The 27,757-nt window shown below is 28.3% G+C and overlaps 2 protein-coding genes across 2 annotated transcripts in view; one reads left to right on the forward strand and one right to left on the reverse strand.

Moving 5' to 3' along the window:
• The window catches only part of LOC116769329 (suppressor of lurcher protein 1-like), a 100,171-nt gene extending 75,327 nt beyond the window's left edge, over nt 1-24,844 (reverse strand). The window contains exons 1-2 of the mRNA XM_061529495.1: nt 24,809-24,844; nt 21,757-21,983 (exon numbers count right to left, since the gene is read on the reverse strand). The gene's annotated coding sequence lies outside the window, so the exon portion shown is untranslated. The remainder of the gene's footprint in view (nt 1-21,756; nt 21,984-24,808) is intronic.
• On the forward strand, nt 326-1,800 carry LOC116769331 (uncharacterized). The gene is made up of 3 exons (XM_032660399.2): nt 326-457; nt 523-708; nt 1,302-1,800. Exons 1-3 carry the CDS (start codon nt 413-415, stop codon nt 1,446-1,448), a joined length of 378 nt encoding a protein of 125 aa, XP_032516290.2. The 5' UTR covers nt 326-412; the 3' UTR covers nt 1,449-1,800.
• Nucleotides 24,845-27,757: the final 2,913 nt, after the last annotated feature.

Here is a 27,757-nt window from a genome sequence, read left to right on the forward strand (position 1 = left end):
ATGAAAGTGTCTCTTCAAATATAACTTTGATGGTAAAAAGTACTAAGTATTTATGCTTATTACAACTAAGTCACAGTCAAAAAATAATAATTGTTATAAAACAAACAAATTATAATGTTAATAAATAATAAGAAAAGTAACCTATAACTCTGGGGGACATCAGACATTTTATTGCAATCCACTTTCAAAGGAAAAAAAATATTTGTAATAATACATTGTTATTATAATTGTTATCGTCTTGAAATGCGTTTCCAGAACTATGTCATTTGCGTCCATTGGCAACGATAATTTTCTTTGGACGTGACATTTTTGCTTTAAAAAAAAGACACAATCAAATTTATTTATATTTAAGGAAGAGCGATACTTTTTGTTTTTAGTCTAATTTTGTGTATCCAGGCGTCTGTTAATCAAAATGTTGAAAGTTTATATTTGTTTTTTTGCATTTGTTCTTTGTTATGTAAGTTTTTTTTATGCAAAAAAAAAAAAAATTCTGCAAGGCAACTTAAAAATAACTTTTCACAGGTACAATGTTTGCCAACTGAAGCAGTCAGTCAATCATCGGCTACTCAGCAAACTCTCCATTTAAATGTGAAAAATTCGAGTGAAGCCACCAATTATCACCTCACCCCCATAATTGATGAACTCGGAAACATTGATGAAGAAGTCAACGAGGAACTTGACGCTATTTTACCGTACATTAACTTTTTGGTGAGTTTTATTTGATGTCTTTAAATTAGATAATAAAAAATGTTATGTCCAATTCTAAAAATCTTTACTATTTTTGGTGGAATTTACAAGATTTCGAGGAGACTTTATCTTAAAGAGTTTTTTCATAGAAGAGGATTATGGTATATTTTATAATATAGAGAAAAGTTATTTTATAATTATTAATATTAACATTATTTTAATAGACAAATATATTAATATTAACACTATTTTAATAAATAAAGTTTTGCATTATCTCTCAGTTATTAATGTAAGAAACATACATGATATTTTCATATTCAATGCGTCATAGTTATCCTTAGTCAAAGTAAATATTAGTACGAGAATCACAACTACAAAATCCTCTAAGCACTGTTTATTTTACTACTTATAAAGCTAACTTGGGTATTGTTAATATATACTGTCAACATGGTTAAGCGGATGGAAGGTTAAATAAAATAATTATACACATTTAAGACCGTTGTTTTGCTTTACGAATGTCCAGAAGAAAAACTTTTTTTTTATATACTTTGGAATTATATTTAATAAGATTAAATTCTACGCTCGCTACGCTAAATGTTTTTATTATTTTGCAGTTTGACTTATTCAGCCAGAGCAGTGATAGCGATGAAAATGATTGTGCGGATTCTATGGTAATTCAATTGGTTCCTGACACGCCATTTGAGAAGAAAGAGGCGGATATACACAATGCGACTGAAAAAAGCGAAACAAAGCCAATATAATCTTTTTATTTATATAATATAATTTGAAAACCATTATGAAAATTAGAAGTTAATTTAATTTTTTTTTCAAATATAAAAATTACTAAACAATAGATTATATAAATATTTTTATCTGTTAGTATATGTATCTAATATTAACTAACACATGTCTTTTTATAAATACATATATTATCTTGAACTACAGTTATCCACACTTATAATGTTTGTTAAGGATGACTTGTTCGTGAATTATTTACACAAAATCGTAGATAAAATGAAGTTTGTAGAAAATATTGCCATTTTTAAATCAGATTTTCTTTAAAATACACGATGAAAAATTTTAAAGTGCTTATAGTTTCATTACTTCTATTTGTTTGTAAGGGTGTAAGTATTTTGTGTATACAGAAATATATTTTATACACACATATATATAAATTCTTTTCATAATATTAAAGTTAGTTTGATAATTTATTAAAATTTTATTTGATTAACCCTAATGTTATCGATTAATGACCTTGACTTTAAAGATGAGATAACAAAGCAATTCAAATGATTATTTATAAAAATAACGATTTTATCTTTTTCGTGCTTACTTAAACGTAAACTTAAAACTATAAGTCAAAATGTATGTTTAACTAATTATATTTTATTGAAGGTATACGAAGAATGAATAAATAACAAAATCAATATATTATTATGATTACATAAATTTCTGTGGGAACCGTTAAAACTGTTTGGAAATGAATTTCTTTTCAGTCCTATGGATTTGTGAAGCGGGATGTAGCACAAATGGATACAAATCCACTGGATTCGTTTCAAAAGAATATGGATCGGTTTAGGGCTTGCGTCGACCAGTCTCTAGCAACCGCTGTGGGCGATATTAACGAAAAACAACTCCAACCGATCTTTAATCTCCTCGGGGAGCAACTTAATAGATTTTCCAAAGCTGTAAGCAATTTTCTGAACATTTATATATAAATAGGATAAAACTGTGATTAAACATGAAATACGTATGTGCTAGTGATTGTTATATCAAATCGAAATTGAAAAAAAGACTTGCATCATAATTGCTTGTGGTATATTTATATGTGATTGCGTTTTAAAATTAATGATTCTTGAGAAAAAAAAACTATAGACTCTTTCAAACAGATTTTGTATTAAATGTAGAATATATTTTATACGTTAAAAGGAAGGATATATTTTATCCTCTTAAAATATGGGATCTGTTATAAAATAAGGTACAAATGAAAAAGACTCCTAAATTTATTACTTTGATAAGAGCTCTCGCAAAAAAATAATTACTATGGACTAAATATAATAGTCATATGTGTACACGCGACTTATTTTTTTTTTTCAGTTCGACGCTCTCACAGCTCCAAGTCAAAAGTTGAAAACCGATAACAGATAAAGAATATTATTCTAAAAATACAAATGTTTCATTAACCATTAAAACAATCGATAAACAGGGAAAACGTGATTTCATTTCGTACGTGCTTGTGACGTCATTGTACGTGACACTCGGGCCTTCTGATATGACCGTTGGCATGGATCTTAAAAAAACTATTAAAATTTTATACCTAATTAACATGAATTAAATTGTTGTTCTTTTTTATCATTTTATTATAATTTTTATTTATTAATTATATTTTTAACAGTGTGTGTGTGTTTTTTCGTTGTAGAGTCAAAAATATTAGCTGCATTAATTAAAATCCTGTCACAATAGTTTTGTCAGGCATAATATCTTTAGAATGTATATGATAAAAATGATTATCCAAGTAACTTAAAAAAAAGGTATTGCTTAAGTTTTCTATAATATTAATAAAAACTAAAAACAACACAACAATATCTAAAAATGTTTTATTCTATTTGAAAGACTTAAATGTAATTATTGTTAAGATGTATATTTATTTTTACTTGTCCTTTTATTGTTTAGTAAGTTTTGTGACTATCATCAGCATCAAATGTTACAAATCAATCCATTGATATGTCTACTTTAAGTTACAATAAGTAAGACACAAGTTGAAGCAGACAAACACGATATCGTTAGTAAAATCGTATAATACGTTTTAAATGTATTTAATATATTGATTTTAATATGCCACAATATACGTGACTTTGTATAGCTTTAAATTTAAAATATTGTATACACTTATTATATTTATATACCACGTTAGTTTAAGATTGTAATATTTTTGTAAGCTCGTTAATAACTTTCAACCCTTAACGTCAGCCCTTTTCGAGAGAAAAATCTTTTATTTGTTTGGGACGCAATTTTTTTATGAAATATGATAGAATATATATATATATATATATATATATTGGTTATATATATGTTGGTAATACGCTATGGTTCTGTTATAATTTCAGTGTTACTTAAAATTTAACAAGTAAAAGACCTTTTTACAAAAAAGGGTACAAACCCTTACTTGGTTATTTACACCAAGTACAATATTTTAAAACCCATACAGGAAGAAGACATAATATTAAGTCTGCCATATTGACTGCTCCACTATGTTGTATACAGAATAACGCTACGTATGTAACCATTAATTTTCATCCACATTAAAGTGTTTCTAAAATTTCACAACAGTCAATTGGAGACTTCTTCTTCGAAATTAAATTTAAGTATTACTCCCAAACAAACATACATTGCAAGTTAAAAATCTCGTAAAATATTAACATTTGGTATGCCTCAAATATATAAATATATACAAATGGAAAATCTAGCAAAACCTAAGGCCATTTAGACTGGATAGCAATACATTTCAAATACCAGAGATTCAATAGAATTCTTTATTGTCATTAGAGATACCACAACGGTAGCTTTTTTTGGCCGGTTCCAATAGAAAACAAACGTATTTGTTCTATCCCGGAGTTTAGATAGTTTTCGAATGTTTGCTTTGTGATTTCTTTTTATATATTTACGAGTTGGGATTTGTGTTTGTCTTTATATGAAAAATTGTTCTTGCGCACTCCTTTTTTTATTAGACTTTTGTCTTATAATTTCTTTTAGAGGAATTTAATTACAGAAGTTGTATCAATATTTAAATGGGTATATAAATTCAAATTCATTCGTGATATAAAGATATATATATATATATAAGTGTCGTTTTAATTAACAAATTTCAAACAAATGGTTAAGCTGTGTTAATGGTATAAGTTGTTAAGTGACAAAAGCAGAGGTTTTGAGTAAAAGGGTTGGTTATTTAAAGGACAGCTATTGTTCTTTGACGTAGGTTACATTATTAGGAATAAATAACTAGCTAATTTCTTTGTCACAGCGCCCAATTTGACACTTTATCTTAATATTCCTTTATCACAAAATTTTAATAAACGAAATTAAACAATGGGTTAGAGATCTTAGTACTTGTTAAAATATTTACATATGTATGTTTGTTACGATCTGGACAAAATTTAAAATTTTCTTACTTAAAATTCAGAAGCATCTTCTTGTCTATTATCCGGGTCTGACATTAGTATGTTTGTTTGTATGTGTAAATGTATATTAAAAGTAAAATCTAAGTAAGTTAATTTAGAATTTTTGACAAAATTTTGAATATGTTATTAACTTAAATGTGATAGTTACGTATTAATATAGTAAACAATGACGTCACTGAAGGTTTTTTGTTGTATATATACTGAAAAGTACTTTATGACGTTATTTCTTTGAGCTTGAAATATTTCTTGCAATATAGAGATTATTTGAGTGTAACAACTAAAAAAACAATGATGTCAATTGTTTATGAGTCCCGCCATACAATTGTTTTTTTTTTTTTACAAATATATAGTCGTTATAAGATTTATATACTTTAGAATCATAAAATAATAATATGTAATAACATGGAAATGGTTAAAAATCTATTCTTTACATGAATTTAAACCTATATGTTTCCTTACTTTACATGTTTCGTTTTTGACTTCATTAAGAAAAATGTCAGCTAGTGATCAAAGCACTTTCGAGTGCATTATTTAATATTTTTTTCTAGTGTCGTAAAATCATAATTTATTTGAGCAGAGCTTTTTAATTTTGTAAATAAAGTCCTTTAAATTTTGTGCCTCTATGTTATTTGGAAGTCTAAGTTTATCATTTTTTGTGATGACGCAGGGAAACTCTTTTTGCGAGCCGTCTAACTATCTAACCATCTCGTCTATCATGAACCAATTATGAGGAAGACGATTTAATTAGATTTGGTTTTTTTAACGCCCAATTATAGGTATGTACATCTTGGTATGATATTGTTATAATTAAAGATTGATTGTAATCGTGTTTCAAATTCTTACTAAATCATAGTCTATAGTATTATAACTAATGTACAAATCTGTCATTACTTTATAAAAAAATTAACGCTCATAATAAAAAGTTCCTCGTTTTTGTGGCTTACCTCAAAATTATATAGAATTTTGACGTGGTTTATGATGTACCCACTTACATGCCCACCTTTAATTCTTTATTGTTAAATTAGGTTTCCAATCGTTGGCGTTCCCTTTATAAATCATTAACCCATTGAGATGTTTCAGCAATTATGGTTCAATCGAGTACACCATTGTCATAAATAACGTGATAATTCAAATTTTACATTTCATTAACCGAATGTTATTTACGTAAAACTAAATATACCAAAAGTAAAAAGTTATTCACATATACAGAAGCTTAGAGAAATATATTTGAATTTTAATCTACATTAAATGCCAGATTATTTGTGATCAGCGTTTCTAGTGTGGCAAAACATCATATTTATACATAATTCATATTAGTGATTAAATACAGATGTATCTATTTAAACTTTACGAACAAATGCAGTTAATAAATGTAATCGAATTTTTATTTTTGTTCTTAAGCAGAATAATTGTAAAAAAATATTTTAAATTTTTTCATTTGTGTATTTACACATATATTTAATAATATTATAGTGTATGGGTTTATTTTAAGTAGTTTATTAAAGATCACTATAGCGTTTTTAATACAATATTCAATATGATTTATTTGAAAATTGTACATTGAAAACGCTTACTAGAAATAAACAAATAGTTAAATAAAATAATTATTAATGATGAATGATAATAAGGGACTTAATACAAACAACGACAAACAAATGGGAAAACTTAAACGATTAATGAATCAATAGAGAAGTAAACATCAATTATTACCAATGAGACAAACTAATTTATTAATTATAGTTCAGGAAGAGCTGACCCCTGACCAGATAAGATGAACAAACATATCAGCTACGTATTAAATGGTTAGATAAAGAACGTCTGACTTGAGAAAGCATTAGTCAGTGATCCAGAGTCACATTGCAAGGTCGTGTTCTCAAACAAAAATCAAGATGAACAAAGTACTGATCCTTCTTCTGGCTATCTGCATTGTCTATGTAAGTATCAACATTTATAGTAGTCTTCATAAATTATTTATCAAAATCTTCGTTATAGCAAGTAGTAATTCTTGTCATTTATTTGAGATAAAATGTTGTCTTATTTATCTATTATTATACTTTATTCAAATGTTATTTATTAGGACTTATAATTTAACATATTGCAACTCCATGGTATTTAATTCATCAGGAGACAAGATCTGTTTTGTTATCAGCTTTGTTAAAAAAAACCCGTTGCTCTTTTCAACACACAGTTCTGTAAGAACTATATAAAGAGATAATGGCCAGCCTGTAGGAACTATATACGGATATTTTGTCTATTAGCTTTTTATTGCATTGAGTGCTTTATTGCAGTATTGATTGTAATTTAAATTTTTGAGAACGGATTTTTTTACCTTTATTAGTACAAAACTAGGAGTGAATTTTTTTCCTATTTATAGCATAAATAGATTGTTTAGATGGCTATTTTATTTGAAAGCAAAAAAATAAATAAATTTGCAATATGTGTTCTTTGATAATCGCGAAAATATTACATAACAAAAAAAAAAGACACGGGTGTCACATATGTAAGGTATGAAAAGTCGTATATAGTTAGAAATAACTTAGGTTATCCAAACAATGTATCATTATATTCAATCAATCTTAATGCAGGCTCATGCTTTTGTGAGACGTGAAGCTGTATCTCCAAAAGAAGAAAACTTTATGGAGAATGCTGCAAAATCATTGCAAAAGATGGCAGAAGAGGGAAAAGAGAAGTTATCAGAAGTATTTGACCCAGAAAGTGTGAAAAAGGGTTTCAATGATTTAGTGGACAACATAAACAAAGCGGTGGGATAAACAAATTCATAGTTAATTTAGGTTACTATGATGGATATGTAGAAGTTATTATAATATTTCTTTTTTTTTCCAGTTCAGCAATTTAAAACCTGAGAACGCTAAGCAGTGATGCAGACCAAATATTTAATGAAATAAAAATTAATAGATGATTAAATTTTTTTTAATTTCACCTAAAGTAAATTTTCTCCTATTAAAAAAATAGGTTTAGTTATTATATCATAATACTCAATGCTGAAGTCCGCGGAAATTTTGCTAAAATCAATTAAGTGTTATCCAAACTCATAGGTACATATAATATTTATTATCGTACGATATTTAATGAATAGATTATAAAGTTAATATCAAAGTGGTCTCAATATAAACGAGCTTTATGATATAATGATTGTGTAATGAAGCAGACAATCGATCACTTAAGTTAAGAATGACAGTAGATACCCTTATGTACCTTAGTCATCTGCAATGTTATATTGATTCTTAATTCTCATATTTATTTGTGACTATTTTATTTAAGAGTATCGTTTTAAATATCCCGCTTGGTCGTCAAAGTGTTCTGGCTTTAATATGCAAGAAGGGTACCGATAAGCCAGCTTTATAAAGCCTGGCATGATCCTATTTGAGCTCCTCGGTCCGTCTCTGGCTTTTCGCAGATTTACACCTTACACCTTTGTTCGTTGTCTAAAACCGTAAGAGGTACGGAGATTATATTTATCGCAGGGCTTTATGGAGCATTAATTTTCAGACTCTATAATGCGATATTTTCTTATTTTTATATTACACGGTCTTATTTCTTAATAGCCAGCAATATATTTTGTAAAATGTTTTTTTAAATTGCTATAAATATAATATGACAAAAAATCGTATGGAGTGATTTAATTTTTCACATACTGTTATAGTTTATCAGTGACTAGCTATCAATTATCTTGAGGTCACCTTAGAATTTATTTTAATAATAAAAATATAACAACTTTTAATTGAAAGGCTTAAAGCAATTAAAACAATTGGTTTACTGTTTTCTATAAAAAAATATTTTTTAATTAAAAAAACGGGAGTAAAGTTTATACAAAAATAAATGAAAACAGTTAAGCTCATGTTTTAACGTTTTGCTTTCAAGATAGAAATTTATGATTTTTTTTTCAATTTTAGATTTTAAAATAACTGCAATACGTCTGTAAGTTCATTATTTGTAGGAACAGAAAAAATTCAAACAAACATTTTTACCCTTCAATCCTTACTAAGCGTTCCTGTATACTAACAAGTTGAGTGCCGTTTTACTTGAACGTCTCAGCACAAACATCTATTAATATTTCCCTCATATAATATACTTTAGTATTAGAGAATAATATTCATATACAAGTCTTTAAATGTATTTTTTTTTTTTAAATTATTTTTGTACTTAAAGCCAAACCTACTATCATTGTCAACGTAGCGCAGCGAAGTGTAATCATCTGACAAAGATATATAGAGAGAGCACAGGTGTGGAAAGTCCTCAGCAAAAATTCGTCCAGGTTGACTAGATTTCACCATGGTAGATTGACAAAACAATATTAAATTTTAATTAGCTAGTAAGACGGCTTTCATTTTTTCATGGCATTTCTCTAAAACATCTTCTAGCACACGGACACTCTCTTAAATGAATCCTTTAAAATATTTATTAATAAATAATCGTTAAAAAACATGTAAAAAAAAATCATTAATGATCTATAAAATATTCATTAATGAGTAATGGTAGTTTTTATTTTGATTTTAATAACATTATATGTGTTTAAACTTTAGTCATAGTCTGTTTTCTATTTTCCTTAGGTTCCTTCATTCGTAAGGTTTTACATATTTTAGAGAGAACAAAGACAACTTTCCTAAACGAGCAATCCATCTATATGATAATCTAATACTTGCTAGGTATTTGTATGAAAATTTTATAAAACCGTCACTGAAATGCATTCTTATAGCCTTTAAAATCGAAGGCACTTGACATTAGATCACGTTCACCAATTGCATTCATTGATTTCTTTTTATTTGATAACTTTTTTCTCTATTAAAAAAGTAACGAGAGCTTTTTGTCACCATTTCTTATAAAAATCAATATATAAAAGACACATCTAAAGTACAAATCTGCATAGAAATTAAAAATTAATCTATCAGTTATATTATAATATTGGATTGAAAGATTACCTTTGAGAAAATTCCAAAAATATAGAGACAATGGTCCTATTGATTTCCTCTAAGGGAGTCAGTTATAATACATTCCCAGTTCTATGTAATAATTTTAATATGATATCAGAAACATAAAAGTACAATATACATTTTAAAACTTGGTATCATCGCATCTTATAGAGATAGATAGCAAGTCATAACTTTTACATAATAATGGATTTTATACCAACTTTATACGCAACATCCTTTTCGTTTATACAAGTGAGTAAAGGTTTTAGAAACACCGAACTCATTACGGAGAAATTGAAAAGCGATGGAAAGTTGTTGAGACGGACGTAATTTTGTATAGGGGTTCTGGAATTCAGTAGAATATTGTACAACAGATATATTATAATTGAAAGCAAAATTTTGCTGAACATCTCAATAATAATTTTATTGAAGTGCTTGAAGAAATTAAATTTAAAGTTATAATATGAATCAATTAATATGTAAAAGGTATCCAGTAGGGTGTCACACAATTATTTGATTTACATACGATAACTTGAGTCATGTTATGTGCGGTTTGTCCAATGTTTTCTTTTAAATCTTAATACGTTGTTACTAGATAATATTTGGAGAAATGTTTTGGTCATCATCAAGAGTCTTTACAGACTCGTCGTGGTCATCAGTGAACCGTATACATGATTACTTTCATGGCAAGATAGTTGCAGTAGTGTCCCCTTGCCTTCTGCACAAGCACTTTTTTTTTGGTGCTATCTAGACCCCAAGGCAAATGCTGTACCCTGTTCCAGCCAGTGGTGTCTGAATACTCTTAGAAAGTACATATGACTCGGAAAAGATCACATTGGTACTTGCCAGGTTTCGAACCCGCGCTCTCACGTATGAGAGGCGGGCCTTTTAACCTCCAGGCCACCACGACTAAAGTTTTGGTACTCTTCTAATAACTAACCAGACTGTAGAAATCTTTAAGGAAAAACTCTGTGTCACAAGCGATAGACATACATTTGATTGCTTTGTGAAAAAAATAATTATTTATCAATTATATACAGAAAAACACCATAGTTCAATGATGTTAATGAAACTATGATAAAAATAATGATTGTGGAATATCAAATAAATATAACTTTACGAAAACTTTAAACAGAAAATGAGGTGAAATAATTGATGCTATTTGATATACTTAAGACTTTAAGTTTCTTATAAATACTCGATTGTTGATTTTATGGCAAGCAACATAGTAATTGATGTATTTATTGACATAGAAGAAGAAAATATAAGTTCAAAATGAAAGATCCTGTAGAACGAGAAATTACTAGTTAAAATGATGTGTAATATCTTGAATGTAGTTACATGTTTATTTAATTTGTTAAGAGATTGCAGATATTTTAAAATAAACATAATAATTTTAAATTACTATTAATAAAAATGCAGAGTACTAATTGTAAGTAAAATTATTGAGTAAGAGCACATCTGTATGAAAATTAAAGAGGAATTAAACAAATTCTACTGAATTAATTGAATTGGTCAATAACCATATTAAAATAAATCGTACCGATTTACTTTTTCCATGAAAGCAAATCAAAATTTAATAGCGAATGAATATTCATAAAAATTGCATAAAGACAGGGTAATTTAAAAGAGTAGAATTGTAAAATATAGACTAGAAAAGTTTAATTTTCGTTAGTCAGATTGCTTTAAATTAGTTTCATTTAAATTTCAAATTTGAATAGTGTTAAACATGCTACATGACTGACTAGTTATGTATAAACAACAAAGGAGTTACGTGAAAACCTAAATTAGTTGTTTGTTTTACGAAATCCAATATCAACTGAATTTGTATTCTGATAGGCACAATCACTGACAGAACTCATCCGCGCGTTGTATTAACTGGGCCGAGATTTTGAGGACTACAGCAAATGAAATCCAGCAAGTTCTGTGATCAACTCATTGTATATAATTCCTATTGTTATTTCCATTAAAAATTCCATTACTATTTCTATTCTTTTAATTATTGGTGGTCGGGGATTTTTTATGTTATAGGATGATTTTCTATTTTTCTAATAATTCTTTTAGACATTATTAGAGGTAATATTTGAATAATTATAATATAATTTTATTTGTATGAACTCAGCTATTTCACAGCTCGGTTTAAGATTATTTATTTGATGTCAGAGAGTGGTCTAAGAGCCCAAATGTTATAATCTTCTTTAATGTGTTATAACATATATGTAATGTGTGCTGCATCACTTTTATATGGACCCAAATTTTTTATGAAAATGGGGGTAAAAGAAATGACAGCCTACTTGACCGAGGTAGTACCGTTGCCCATGGACATCCGTACAATAGTTTAGCTGATGCATTGCCACCCTAATTTTGGGGAAGAGGGAGAAGAAAGGGTGGGAAAAGGAAACCGTCTATCTCACTCATCGGACGAAATGCAGCCATTTAGGACTATTTCACTCCGATCTTCTGTGAGAGGGTGGTACTTCCCCGGTCGAGCCAGCCCACGTTCGAGCTGCAGGAATTTGACCACAGCTAGGCTCTACCACCTACAAAATGGTTAAGTAAAAGAAAAGATTAGTAGTTAAATATTTTTTGTATTTATACTGTTTTCAGCATGATTTAGAAAGAAAGAAAGAAGTTTCTAATTATTGTGAAATTGTTAAATAATACCTAAAACTGACTTTTAGATAAACTTCAAACGTGATTTTTGTACCTTTTGTAACCTGTAACAGAAATATTTGATAGCCCTTATTTGAAGGGTCTATGAGATACCTAGATGTTACGATGCATAGTTGTCTTAATTGGATGACGCAAATAAGTGCACAGAGTTGGAAAGGTATTCAACAGAATTAGTAGATAAAGGGAAAAGAAAAACCTTAGGATAGATTAGATTAAGATTAATTAACGTACTTGTGTTTAGTCTTGAACACAATTGTTGCTTAATTTCGTTGCAGCTTCTACTGAACAAAGTTGAACGATATCAAAATACACGCATGTAATTAATATACATATATGTATATTATTAATACTAGAACCTATAAGAGAACATTTTTGCATCTTGGTTGCTAGCTCCAGAGCACTTTAAATTATTTCAGGGTTTCAGTTCCATAACGGTGTGTCAAGTAAATGTCCTATTTATTGTAGAATATAACAGCAATCAGTAATTATAATTAAATATGCTTTTAATATTTATTTAACAATGTAAAATTTATATGGGTTTTTGTTTTTATATAATCTTCATTCAAGTTTTATTATTAACTTCTAAACCCTGAAATTCTCTTTTATATTAACGTTTAATACTCTACACCCAGTTGTGTAAGGATATGCGTTAAATCTCTTTCATCCAGTACTATAGTTATTGAAAGAAGTCGATAGTTTTTTCAAAACTCTTTCTAAAACGAACTCTTCCCTTTCTTAATATACTACTCTTCAATTACAAAGACTTAGAGAAGTTAGTATACAGACAGCATATTGTTTCCTTATCCTAAACAAACTTCGCAATCCCCTTAAATCAGGCTTCCGTATCGTCTTAATTCGCTTTCTGCATTGTTAAAGTGACTGATGCCATACGTTTCAGTATGTAGTATATTAAGCAACTAAATATTCTATCTTCGTTGGAATTTAGATTTAAATTGTGTCAGTGACGTTTTGTTGCATTTGCACTACAGAAGAGTATAATCAACTTAACTTTTTTACTGTCGCTACTTTAACGACCCGTTCTTTATCCGTGTCAACAACATTAAATTTGTAAATGTTATATATAATGGATTTGTATAAATATTGTCAGAAATATACTGTCTACAAATGTCTTTAAATACATGTTGTGAATATATAATAAAACTTAAAGATTTTTTTTAAATCTAATCATTTTAATATTATATATATATATATATATATATTCTAAAGTATTAATTTGATGAAATTAATTTGACTTTGAATTTAATAAATAATAATAATATAACACCATCAAGACTTTTCCATAGTAATGATTATTATATTTGTGTTTTGTAAGAGAATGCAAAAGATTCTACATATAATGATACGAGTATCTAAGTTTTTCGCGAATATTCATTTAAATAAAACTAATATTTTCGGATGTACTATGCGGTTCTTTATTACTTTAAACTACATACTCCCGACGTTTCGGTTACTGTGCAGCAACCGTGATTCTACATTATTTTATTCATTACTGTTATTCTTCAGCAGCTCTCTGAGAAGCTGTATTTTGAGTTTGAGGCAATTTCGACAATATTAACAAGGTGATGAAAACTGAAGTGTAAAAAGTTGCTGTTTATTTGAATAAATGTTTTTTTTTATTGCAGTACCGGTTCTTTTTAACCTCGTGCTCTGGTTTTTATTTTGCTTCATATTATTTCTTTACTTGATTGAAACTATCGCTTAAAATCCAGTTATTATGTTCTCATTTACGTATTATATATGCGTCATTATTAATATCTCAAAATTTTTAGTGTAAATGACAAATTTTATATTTGTTCATTGTTTTACTGTTACTGTCAGTATTATATAAACATACAAAGATACATATATATCCAATACATAATATTATTTTAGACGTCGCTCAACGACTTCAGGTCAAAGTAATAAGAATATTAAAAAAAAATTACTGTAATAAGGAAGTCGCTATTCTATTGTTCTTAACGTGAAGACATTCATTGAAGCGTTATATGGTTTCTGGTTTATATAAAAACGAAACTATTTTTTTTAACCTTAAAAGTGTTTTTTTTGTACCTTTTTATAAAAGTATTTCCTTTCCATAAGACACTTTTTGGTTGTCAAGGCGTTTTAGTTCGTTAATTTTCATTGACCAGCTTTATTAAGATATTTTAATTAAAAAAAATATGATGATTTTGTTTTCTGGGTGTCAACAACTTTTTTGAAATAAGGTAGGTTTTAAAGAAATTTAATGTGCCCAAATTTTTTTTTTTAATTATTTTCTTATAATAAAGTTATAAGTATAGATATACGTATATATTTTGGATATATGTTTGGATGCAACAGGACGCAACAGTCACATTTTTGTTAGTATTTAAAAAATATTAATTATTTCATTTCAAATATCTAAATTAATACGTCACGTAGTAATATGGAATCCGATCTCATACTTTGATTTTACAATATATTCTCAAAAATTCCTTATAAATTTTATTTAAAAAACGAAAAATAATTTACAAACTATTAAATCAAAGGTTAAGTGTTCAGAAAAAAATGGATTTAATACACTAAAATAATAAAAGTCAACCGACTAATGAGGCAGTACAAGAGTAAACATCAATTACTAATGAGTGCAAACTAATTTATCAACTACCGGCACAGTTGACCTCTTGTGTAATAAGATGAACAAACATGCCAACCTCTTATTAAATGATCATTAAAGACAATACGAATTGTAAAAGATTAACTAACGAGTGGTCCTGACTAGCATGATAACGTAGTCTATTTCAGCAAACAATCAAATTGAACAAATTTATTTCATTCTTTTGGATATATACATAGCTTACTAAGGAATTCAATTAATTCAATAACATCCATAACTTTTATCTAGTAGTGTGATGAAAAATAAACAGTGTGTAAAAAAAATAATCTTCCTGCTTACTATTTAATATGGTTTGTTTTGTTTAGTTATAAATACATATAACGTTATATGAATTGCGTAAATTCTTTGGATGACATTAAATTTATATGAGTAAACTTTATAGGAACTTACGTCACCAAAACGAAATTGTATTAAGAAAACTGGACACGCAATTAATATATATACGTTACAGAATTTATTTCGTTCATTATTTTTTCATTACGCAACTTGTCTTGTAGTCACTAGAGATACAGAATATAATGAGATGTTTAACTTTAATTTAGTTCAATCTATACACAGAACTTTGTATAACCTAAGCTTAATTGATTTCCCAGACGATCAATAGCCCATATTGGCTTGAGAATACCGTTAAGAATTAAAATATATCTGAAAGTGATATCTTCAATACAACGTTAACAAACAATAAGTCCCATGAGAAGCAAGTGTAATGCTTAAGTACAAATTATTCAGCAACTGGTGCAATTATACATGCACTTAAAAATTACATATGAATATATTTTAGATTCTGAATCTACTGCAAATAAAACAGTGTGTAAATTTAAAATTATATATACATCAATATCTTTTTTACTTAAACATAAACACATTTAAATTTATTCATAAGTTTCTGTAGAATTATATTCTATACAGTTTACATACGTATTATTGTTTAAGTGATATTGTTATAATAACTTGTTCTCAATATGGTATCGACTCAAAGTGTTATTGGTATTGCGTAATGAAGTATTGGGTATATCGATTACTTAAGCTGCTTTAGATTGAGATCATCCAATGTTATTTATCACAATAATTATTTTTTTATTTATTGGTATTATTTCTGTTGTGTTGTAATTTCTTTTGCATCTTGTAAAACATTCTGCTTCATCGACGGAGTATGTTGGTTGTTTTAATATGCAAAGAGGCTATCGATAAACCAGCTTTTGCATAGACCGGCGCTATCCTATTCGAACTACTCGGCCCGTCTCTGCTTTTTGTAGATTTACACCTTAAGTCGTTATTCATGTAAGGACCTTGAGGTACGATATTAATATTATATATGCATTTAACTGGTGTATATTCTACAATCATGGTATTGGCGGGAATATGGCAAACTGAAAATTTCGAAGCGCTTAATTATGAATTATTATTTTCCTGATCTGTAAAAAGATGTTTGTGCGATAATTGTATCAATTTATGTAAATGTAGACAAAAGCATTTTATGTTTGAAATTTCATTTGAAATATGCACTTAAACGAAATTGCTTTAAAATTTTGAAAGGTTCTAATGTGTTCTTGATGTCTATAAAACTGTTGGCAATAATTTGAAATGTCTGCATATGCTATGATGATAAAATATTATTTTACCATTTTTAAATTTTTCAAGAATAAAACTAAAGTAATTTGTATATAATTATAACATTTTTTTACTGAATAAAAATGATTCGCAGGAATATTATCTTGATGTGAAACAAAGCAGTTCAAGTAGACAAAGGAAACAATTTGTTTAAATAATATAAAAAAAATATATTTGCTGTAATATGTTCGTAAGTGCCACTTAGTGAGAAATACGAACTAATACAAAAACTCGGCCAGATTTTATACGGGAAATTTCAAGTTTAGATCTCCAAAGTACTGCAATATGTCTGCAGACTGCCATTTAGCGGAACATAAAAAACGTAAGCAAACATTGATTCTTCAATATTCATTATGCCTTTGAACATACTAGAAAACAGAACTTTTTTATCCCACTTGAACATATGTTTTAGAACTTACATTTAACTCAATTGTCTTAAATGATTTGAAAATCTATATAAGTCTGAAAAAACCTTAGCAAAAAAATAATAATAATAAATTAACTTTTAAAATAAAATAATTTCCTTAATAATTTTATAATTTTAATACGATATTTTGATGGTTGAAAACATCGTGAAGTCGATGCTGTCAAGTCGAATCCGCGATACCTTCTATCATTGTCAACGTAGCGCAGCGAAGTGTAATCATCTGACAAAGATATATAGAGAGAGCACAGGTGTGGAAAGTCCTCAGCAAACATTTGTCTAGGTCGACTAGATTTCACCACGGTATATTGACAAAACAATATTAAACTTTAATATGCTAACTACAAGGCCCCATTTCCATTAAAACTTCTGTTATTCTTATAACATTCTATTCGAATTTCTCGGGCTCTTCGGAGTGGGTTTTACACATTTTGCCTACATCAAAATTGTAAACATGTGGTTTTAAAAATAAAACTACTAAAGGGAAAATGAAAATTTTGATTTGAGGTCAATTGCAAAATAATATTCTTATTATATTAAAGGTTTACATGTGCTTTCCTTCAGTTATTAGTTATTTTTGCATTTATTTATAAGCAAAAGAAATCTTTCTTAAGAATGACTCTATTTATATTATAATTGAGAATCGCTTGAAAAATTTGTATAAAAATTTCAGAAGTCTGTAAGCAGAATGAATAGAAATAGATAAGAGAATACTTGACATTTGTGTACTTGCCTTAGTTTGTTATTCCTGATGACCTTAAACGCTACAACATGATGGCAATGAAAATATTTTTTAAGCTCCTAATAGAGGTCATAATATAAAATAAACACTAATGATATAATTATCATTTAATGTTTAAACAATTCTCAAATATAATTCCCTAAATATAAATTCGAATGAAAAGATAGGATTATTAACATATTGGCACTTAGAGCATTTTTAATTACTTAACCAAAAAAATAATTAAAGACGTTTTAAAAAATCTGCTATACATAATGGAAGAGTTCTTGTTCCGATGGAATATTGCCAAGGATTATTTTTGTCTGAATGTTAATGTCAAATTTGTGAATCAAAATTATAAAAATTCTATAAGTAGATACAGAAATAGAACTAACTTAATATATTTAAATGTTTAGTATTTAGTAAATGTCAAATTTTCTATTTATTATCACGTAGTTTTTCCATTTTTTTATTTGAAAAATTTTTTGTATGCTCCTTGTGCATACACTGCTCACTTTAAGTTACCAATATCTCATTTATTACGTTGATAATTTTTACATACACTAAATTCATGTCCATGTAGAACTTTAAGAGGGTATACTGGTTCTGCGTAGAGGATTTTACATTTTTTACCACTTCAGTTTACCTGTCTCGGCCTATGTTATACTCGTACTTTTCAAAATGTTAATTTATTTGTGTACGTTTGCACATTTATGTGTCACCTAGTGTCGAATATGATTATTTATGAATACTGCAAGTATGATTTATTATGATTAGGAATTAATTAAATTAATGATTGAGCAATTTCATGCTTTTACGTTTTTATATTTTACTGATGTTTATTTTCTTATAGGGTATAAATACGACGTATCGACAGTTTTGTTTCTTTGTAGTAGCCTTTGAAGACTTCCGCCTGAATATCGATGTTTCGTTCACGATCCGCGTCGTCAGTCTAGATGTTGAAATTATATTTTGCCTTAATAATACTTCGCCAGGTATTAGAATTACTGTTAGATCTTCGACACCTTATATATCCCGTATTTGACTTCTAGAGTCGACAAAGTATAGTGTGTACCACCAATATTTTGTTTTGGTGGCTACTTCCTAATCTCGAGGTCATACCTTGCTCTCATGGTGACTATGGACATGGAATGCTATTTCAAGTGATTCAAAGTAATCACCTCTGAGTACAGCTACCTTTTAGTTAAATTTTGGTTGCCTTGTAAAATGTATAAAAACATTTAATTATATTAATGTTAACCTTACTTGAAAACCGATAATAAAATCGACACAAGCTTATTTTCATAAGGTAACCTTTAATGTTCCCAGGAGGATACATTATTTGCTGGGATTTATTTATTGTCCGTATTATTGTTATAGTTTTATTATTATTGTGTTTTATGATAAGCCAGCTTATAGCAATTCTTGTAGTAAATTTGAAAAGTCTCTGATTTGCTTATTACAACTCTTAGTCTTATGGACTTGTCCATTATTTATAAACACATTTTTTTTTAAGTTTTGTAAAATAATAATGTAATAAAAATATTTTTTTTTATTGATGATGATATATGTATGAACGCAGTGAATAGGAAAGGAAAAAATGCAGTGGGATAAAAAAAGCTCACAATATTGTTGGTTGGTGATACACCTGTTCTCTAGAGTCTAGTTCACTTGCCAAAAAATTCTTAAAGAAAAGCATGTTATAGAAGCCAAATTGGTTTTGGTTTATAACATTTATACTACTGTTTGGATATTTTTATAGTATTTTTTTAAAGTACTATATTAATGAAGACGGTAGAGATAAAGGCGTTATAGCTTTCATGCTAGATATATATTTATATTTTGCATATGTATATTTGTAATCGAATTGCTATAAATATAAGATAGATGTTTTTTTGCTAGTAAAGTAAGCACTTAACTATGAGAGATTATAAAAAAGATGCTTATGAAATTAAAGACAAACGAATTATAACTTAACCTCATGTATATAAAATGATTTAATAATTTGTTGAATTGTGATAATTTTCTAGTTCGGAGAATCCGGCTTTAGATTTTATACAGGAGGAATATTCATAAAATTACTGCTTAAAGACAAAGGTTCAAATTTGAAGTTTAATAGAATTTGAATCTGGAAAGTTTCCTTCGTATTCATGAATACCAGTAGATTTCTTAAATTAGTATGCATAGATTTCTGGAAAACATTTAAATTTTCGCGAGTATTCATTTAAATGAAACTAGTATTATTCGGATTTACTACGCGGATTTTATTATTTAAACCAGAACCACCTGAAGCCACCCACAGTTGAACGACAACCTGCGATACTACCATATGTGAAGGGAGTTACTGACAGAATAGGCAACATCTTGAAGAAGGTTTCCATTAAAACTATTTACAAACCACATAAGAAAGTGAGCCAATTCTTGAGACCAATCAAGAGTAACATTCCTTTACAACAAGCGGGTGTATACAAACTCGACTGTGACTGTGGCTTGTCATACATTGGACAGACGAAGAGGAGCATCGGTACAAGGGTTAAGGAACACATCTCAGACATCAAAAACAGGCGCGCGTCGAAGTCAGCAGTGTGTGAACACACAATGGACAAACCAGGCCACTACATTCGTTTTGATAAACCTCAAATCCTCGCTCGGGAAGACAAGTATATACCGAGATTAATTCGCGAGGCTATTGAAATTAAAAAACATCCCAATTTCAATAGAGAAGATGGCTGGAATCTATCAAACACCTGGGACCCCGTTCTTAAAAATATAAAATCCCATGTCCGAAACCACACCGCAGGACCTCAAGACACCGTGAGCGCATTCTGCCGGCATCCAGAGCGGTACGCCAGAAAATTAAGAAATCGATGGCGGTAGATGATAAATAACAAGGACCAACTGACAGACATTCACACCTCGTCTGCCCGTGATCACGGTTGCTGCAAAGTAACCGAAACGTCGGGATTATGTAGTTTTTAAATAATAAAATCCGCGTAGTAAATCCGAATAATACTAGTTTCATTTAAACATTTAAATTTATAATTCTGACGTAGAACATCAAAAAATTTAAGAACTGATTTAATGTCTAAGTAAAAATATAATTAATACGTATTAATTTCATCAAAATTAAAATTGTATTGTTTATTCAACAAAATCCATTAAGGTCAGAAATTAGAATTCTGGTAGCCACAAACACTATCTGAACTCATTCGCGATGTTGATTAACTGTGCCACGCTGTGAAGATTTGTGGCAAATGAAAGCCATTAAGTTCTGTGATTAAGTCAATGTATTTTTATATATTTTTATCTTATTTCTATTGAATTTGTTACAGTTTAAAGGATGAGACCATTTGGGCTAGAGTTTAATTTCAGAAATCTATTTAAAGAAAAAGAAAATGGTAGAACGACATATTATCGTGTATTAAGATTGCAGTTAATATTCATGAAAATTGTAAATTATGGTAGTATACCATTAATTTTACTGTAAAGTTAAGCTTCCATTCTGATTAATAATTAATTCGTTTCAAAAACTACAAACCACAAATTAAATGATCTGGATGCGTGCTGCAGTTTAGTATTTAAACTTGTTAGAATATTTGTTTTGTAACTTTTAGCCTCATCCAGGAATAATGAGGTTTTAGAATGCTAGCTCTACCAATTCCTTCTGATTTATGAATGTGATAAAAACAGTACAGATTCCAAAAGAGTCAAAGCATCTGGAGTAAACCCATTTGGCTTCAGACTTCAGAATGTGTCGTTCACAAAAGGCAAAGTCGTCCAAGATTATTTCAATAATGTCTTCTAAGAATCTGAATTAAAATTTTCAGTTCTTTTTATTTAAACAGAAACAGTAACTCTGAATGCAAAATACTTACGTCTTTCAATGAAACTGTAAGTTCCAAGAAATCCTGTAGCATTATTCTTCTGAATACCAGAATGGAATTCCAGTACAAGCGAAGAACCTGGAGAGTATAGAGCTGGAGGAGCATCAGCCCTATTCCCACAGAGTATTCTAGCCCACGCTGAACGCTCATTGATAACACCAGGAGGTCCAGGACCCTGAACTTCCCAGTATACTTTCAGATAATCACCTCGTATACAACTGGAACAATAATATTTATGTGTCATTAAACATAAAGGTAATAATCTATGAGCTATTTAGGAAACGGAAATATTTAACGGTAAAGATAATGCGAATTGTAATGTACTGCTTTCCAAGCCGCCGTACTTCATGTAAGTGTCATTCTAAATTATTTTATCCGCACTTTGTTAATGTTAATAATCTTCACAATATAATAATAATAATCTAAACAATATTTCAAACATGAGAAGAGGTAACTATTATTACACAGAAAGAGCCATAAACACTACCAAGTTTATTAAGCTCGTTAATGCGTCTATTCTAGATGGTCGTAAGCTACTAGAAGTACTCTGCCTTTATTGCTCTTAAAATAGTTTAAGTGGAATTCCTTCTCTTAGAGAAGTAAAGGACACAAAGTGTTGGGTCAAAAGACATAAAATAAAAAGTTTATAAGAATCTTATCAACTAGGAGTTCCACACTGCGTTGATTTTTCTTTTAATAACGTTATCTTGTTATATAGTGTAAATGAATGAATAGTATGTAAATATTCATAATCATAATCCATTTGATGGAAAATATTTATTGTTACTTGTAGGCATCCGCTGTATAGATTTACGGATGTATTGCCACTGTTGTATAATTTAGGATTTAAGAATAAAAAAAAAATATATACATTGCTTCGAGGTTTAAAAATGTTAGTCATACAAAGAACTTAAAATTGGTAGGGTTTAATATTGCGTAACTTACGTAGGTTAATAAGTAAATATAAGTCATATCAATTATATGGACGTCATTAAATTTTTTTTTATAGGTGTACAATGTACCTGATTATCTTAAATGCAGTAAAAACACCAGGATTTTTTTTAATAATGTTAAAAAAAATTCCTTTATTTATTCGATTTTTTACTGTAATTATACATTTTACTGTAATAATTATATTGTTAAAGGGAAGAAATGTTCGTTATAAATAAAAAGTTGAATATGAAAAGCAATAACTTTATATTTGTGAGTAAAAATTACAAGAAGCGAAGGGAATAAAAATTTAAACTATTAAACATATTTTAATAAATTTTTATCTTTTCCTAATTATTATTTAGAAAACCATAATGTTACAACGTATAAAATAAATCATTAAACCTATTTTATCTAAGAAATATGGTCCAGATTGTCATTTAAGATATATAAAGAATTACGATGTTTTATTGAACACCCGCTGTTGCAAAAGTTTTGCTGCTGAATTTATAGAAAATATTACTTTAAAATATGAGGATAACGCTATAAATTTTTGTAAAGTGAGCTAAAAAATATGACAAAATTTACTTGAATACGAATTAATTCAACTGACAGTAACAAAGAATTTTAATTAATTTCGAAACGTATAAATAAAATCAAATTTAATTTTTTTTAATGTAACTTGACAGTTGGTAAAAAAAATTATATTATTTGGCCAGATATCCATATATATGTATGTATAATCAAATTATGGATTGCAATAAAACCGAATAATATAAGAATTTATGATCAAATGAGTGCATAGAACAGACTTTATAATTACAAAAAATCTGTATTAAAACTAGTGGAACAGATTTTGATAATGGATTTGGTTATGAATGTTCTAAAAATTAATCAGAATATAAGAATGATTAAATATAACACTGGAAGAAATTAGTTTTCGTTGATGGGTGGATATAGCCTATCTACTTTCAGACTTTTAAACAAGAATGTAGTGCTTAAATTTGCTGTGTTTGACGTTCTGACCTAGCACTATTCTAGACAGGCTATTACGTCATTATTCGCCTCTAGTCGTTAAATATTCTACTATAAAAATAAACAAAGGCGATCCTATAATAATTATGCAGTATTTTTACTAATAAAGTTGCGAGTATTTAAGCAATTATATGAGCAAGTCAAAAGAGGAGGCGGACTTTGTAATTTTAAAATTATTCTGATTTCAAATACTCTTAGCCGTATAAATTCATTATGCAAATATGTTTTGATACTATTTATTCGTCAACTAGTACGAGTGTTTTTACTAATATGCAGTATTTTTACTAATAAAGTTGCGAGTATTTAAGCAATTATATGAGCAAGTCAAAAGAGGAGGCGGACTTTGTAATTTTAAAATCATTCTGATTTCAAATACTCTTAGCCGTATAAATTCATTATGCAAATATGTTTTGATACTATTTATTCGTCAACTAGTACGAGTGTTTTTACTAATATGCAGTATTTTTACTAATAAAGTTGCGAGTATTTAAGCAATTATATGAGCAAGTCAAAAGAGGAGGCGGACTTTGTAATTTTAAAATCATTCTGATTTCAAATTCTCTTAGCCGTATAAATTCAGTATGCAAATATGTTTTGATACTATTTATTCGTCAACTAGTACGAGTGTTTTTGTATTTTCAGTAGATTAATGCAAAACGATAACAGATGTGCATGATTAAATAAACATAAATTGTCCCCGTTCATCCCACTGTAGATTGCATTTACATACGAGGTTTCGTAATTTGATTTGATACAATTATTATTAACGTTTAACAATTTGCAACTGTTTAATTCTGCGCTGATGTGCGGATGATCTACTTTAATATGACCTATAAACACTAAGCAATGTTTAAATATTGAAACCATCGAGCCTCTTGCCATTTTGCCGTATTGGTGTGTGAAGTTCTAAGAAGCGAACAAAACTTACTTAAGACAACAGCTTCGAACTTTAATTAATAACGTTTATAAATATAGTTTATGGTTGTAAAATTTAAAATAATTAAAAAAATAATAATGTTAAGTAGAAGAGGTCTTTATATTTTCCCACAAAATTTATATGTACCGTCGATGGGCTTACCTATATCAGCCGAAGCTTGAAGTCTTTTCTGATGACAAGCTATTATTTGAATGGACCCCTCTCAATTCACAAACTGACAAGCCCAAGGTTTGCGATTTGTTACAATGTCGAATATTTTTTAGCTTTGTCTTTGGTACACTTATATACGAGGAAAAAGTGAAGACGATCAAATATATGGTTAACGCAGGATATAAGATTTCATAAAAGATGATTTTATCGTTACTGAATGTTTTGAAGCAAACTATTTGAAACACTTTGTATTTTAATCCAACAGATATTTTATAATTACACAGTGTATAGTACAATTATGTGCAAATTCCTATGAAACATACCAATTCCCTCAGGAATTCCATACATCTTGTGAGATCATACTAAACCTATTCTTACGTCAATACCGTTCTTAAGTACTATGATTATAGTACATTACATTAAAGTTTAATTAGTAGGTCAACCGACATCTCCAGCTTGTTCTCATATGCATATAAAAGGATTAATCTTGTATTTTATAATATCATTTAAGTTCTACATTTAAAACTCTACAAAAAATAATAATTACAATAAAAATCCTACATATATATATTTATGTAAAACAAACCATTCGTTCAGATAACAAAAACAAGTAATTATGATAATAGATAGAAATATATAAAAGGCTTATTTGATGTATATACTAAAATGGAATCATTAATGGCTTAATACGGTGTTTATTTAACACTTTTGGTTGCATCTGTACATTAGAACGGAATACAAGTCAGTTCACAATATGTGCAAGGCATCGGGATATTCAAACTAGTATACGCAAACATTCTCTAAGTGGTTCCTACGTTACTGTAATATGCTCAAAATACTGTGTTGAATATTAAGTATACCCTCACTTAATGTGACATTAAAATTTAAATATGTTACAAGTACAGAACAGTTTGTATGGTAGAGTTCGAGAAAATATTGTATTAAATGATATTATTTTTTTAATATATGTATAAGCTACTTTATGTTTTATTTAAATTTTATAATAATGGTATATACCTGCTTATATTATTTAAACATATATTTTATTATGGACATATATTTTTCTGAAGATGAAAGTTTGTGGTTTTATTGTAATGTTGAAATTTCGTTCCATTATACTGACGGAAACTTGTTTTATATTACACAGCTAGTTATAATCTCTCAGACTCGATCGTTAAGGGCCGGGTAAGATTCTAATGTCAACATTTATACGTACACGACATGACCTGAAATTCTAAGAAAACAACATTTGAACTGAAAATAACTAGTAAAGGCGGAGAATATGACTCAATCAATTATTAATAAACAAATACATTTTACACTTGATGAATATCTTGATATTAATTATACTAATTTATATTTTTAAGCATAAAGTAAATTAACTATCATAATGAACCCGTTTTATGAAATGTTTTTTTAATAGATAGCACGAGTTTTTTTTAGCCCGGACTTTCTAAATGAAAAAAATTACCAGTAAAATGTGAACAACTAAAAATAATTCTAAAATAAAAATTTAAAAAATGTAAAGTTAATTGCATTATTTTGAAAATTCTAGCAAAAACTGTTCTAATATTGGAAATTTATATCTGTGATATTATAGCGTATCATTATTTTAAATACTCCTTTTATTGAGCAAAACATAACTAGGGCGAATAATGGACTTCCATTTAGCAAGAATTTAAATTGAAACGTTAAGGTCTATGAGGGTATCACGACTGTTCGTCGAAAATAGACATCGACCAAACTTACTAAAGCAATAAAACTGAAGATATTTTAGTTCTAATAATGTCTCTAACATTATAATAGTGACACGCAATGAAGATTTCTAGTGACATAATTCAAATTTATATTACTGCATTTAACCGCGGTGTGTTTATACCTTTTGATTAATGATTGTATATAATTAGCGATTTAATAGCTTCGTGCTTCCGTAATATATTAAATTAATGTTTCGTTGACTATTTCTAAGGCAACATTATCTAATTTAAGAAGTTCATTTATTATATTACAAAGCTTCCGTTCCTAATTTCGGTGGCAATCCAATATATTTTGAAATTAATACTGATATTTTATATAACAGTGTAACCACAAATAATATCACAAATAGTTATAAAAGAATCATGTACTGTTTCAAAATTAAATAATTTTAGAAATCTGGTACTAGTACTAGTACTAAATTTAGCGATATAATACATATTTAACAGCTACTCTTTGGTTAGTGATTGTGCCAGTTCAGTCATTTACACCTTTTGCTCCATATTATATCGAGGGTGAAGACTTATCCAATCGCCAGACCCAAGCCAATATATGGAGCAATATATATGAACTCGAATGTCGGAAACCACAAAAGGCAAACTATAAATCGTGAGAAATATTGGAAAGGCCCGATAAAGACTTGATGGTAAAGATGAATATTATGTTCTATTGAAACCGATGAAGATATTTGTGGAGAGTTCACTAAATTGTGGCCTTCATTTCACATGACTTTGATTTGATTAGGGTAAAAGTGTTTGATGATCAATATAGAAGACAAAATTGCAATTAAATAAAAAAAATAAAAGTAATAAAATAACTACATTAAATACAGATTGTTTGGCAAATATAAATAAGAATTTACACTGTTAATTAATATTAATGTCTGTAACTTTAGCTATTATCTTGTTACTAAGCAGGACAACAATATTCTCGCAATCATTGAGCGATGGTTTTAAACCCTGTATTTGATTTATAAAACTCTAAGCAAGATAAATATTTTTTTCTCGAAATAATAAAAGAATATTCTTAAGTACCAAACAGATTTTGCTGGAGGACGGATTAAATCCTGAAGTTTGTAAATAGAGAATTCGCTGTTATAGTTATTTATAGTAACATAGAATTCTCGGATTGATGTTAAAATTTTGTCTATTTACGTTATGATAAAGCGATTATTTAGAAACACTG

The sequence above is a fragment of the Danaus plexippus genome, chromosome 5, assembly GCF_018135715.1.
Source record: "Danaus plexippus chromosome 5, MEX_DaPlex, whole genome shotgun sequence".
NCBI lineage: Eukaryota > Metazoa > Arthropoda > Insecta > Lepidoptera > Nymphalidae > Danaus > Danaus plexippus.

What these genes read in the sequence shown, in the direction of transcription:
- LOC116769331 (XM_032660399.2), top strand. Translation starts at nt 413, where the DNA reads ATGTTGAAAGTTTATATTTGTTTTTTTGCATTTGTTCTTTGTTAT. An exon ending in TTGCATTTGTTCTTTGTTAT is followed by an intron (nt 458 to 522) that starts GTAAGTTTTTTT and finishes AACTTTTCACAG; the next exon opens with GTACAATGTTTGCCAACTGA. An exon ending in TACCGTACATTAACTTTTTG is followed by an intron (nt 709 to 1,301) that starts GTGAGTTTTATT and finishes ATTATTTTGCAG; the next exon opens with TTTGACTTATTCAGCCAGAG.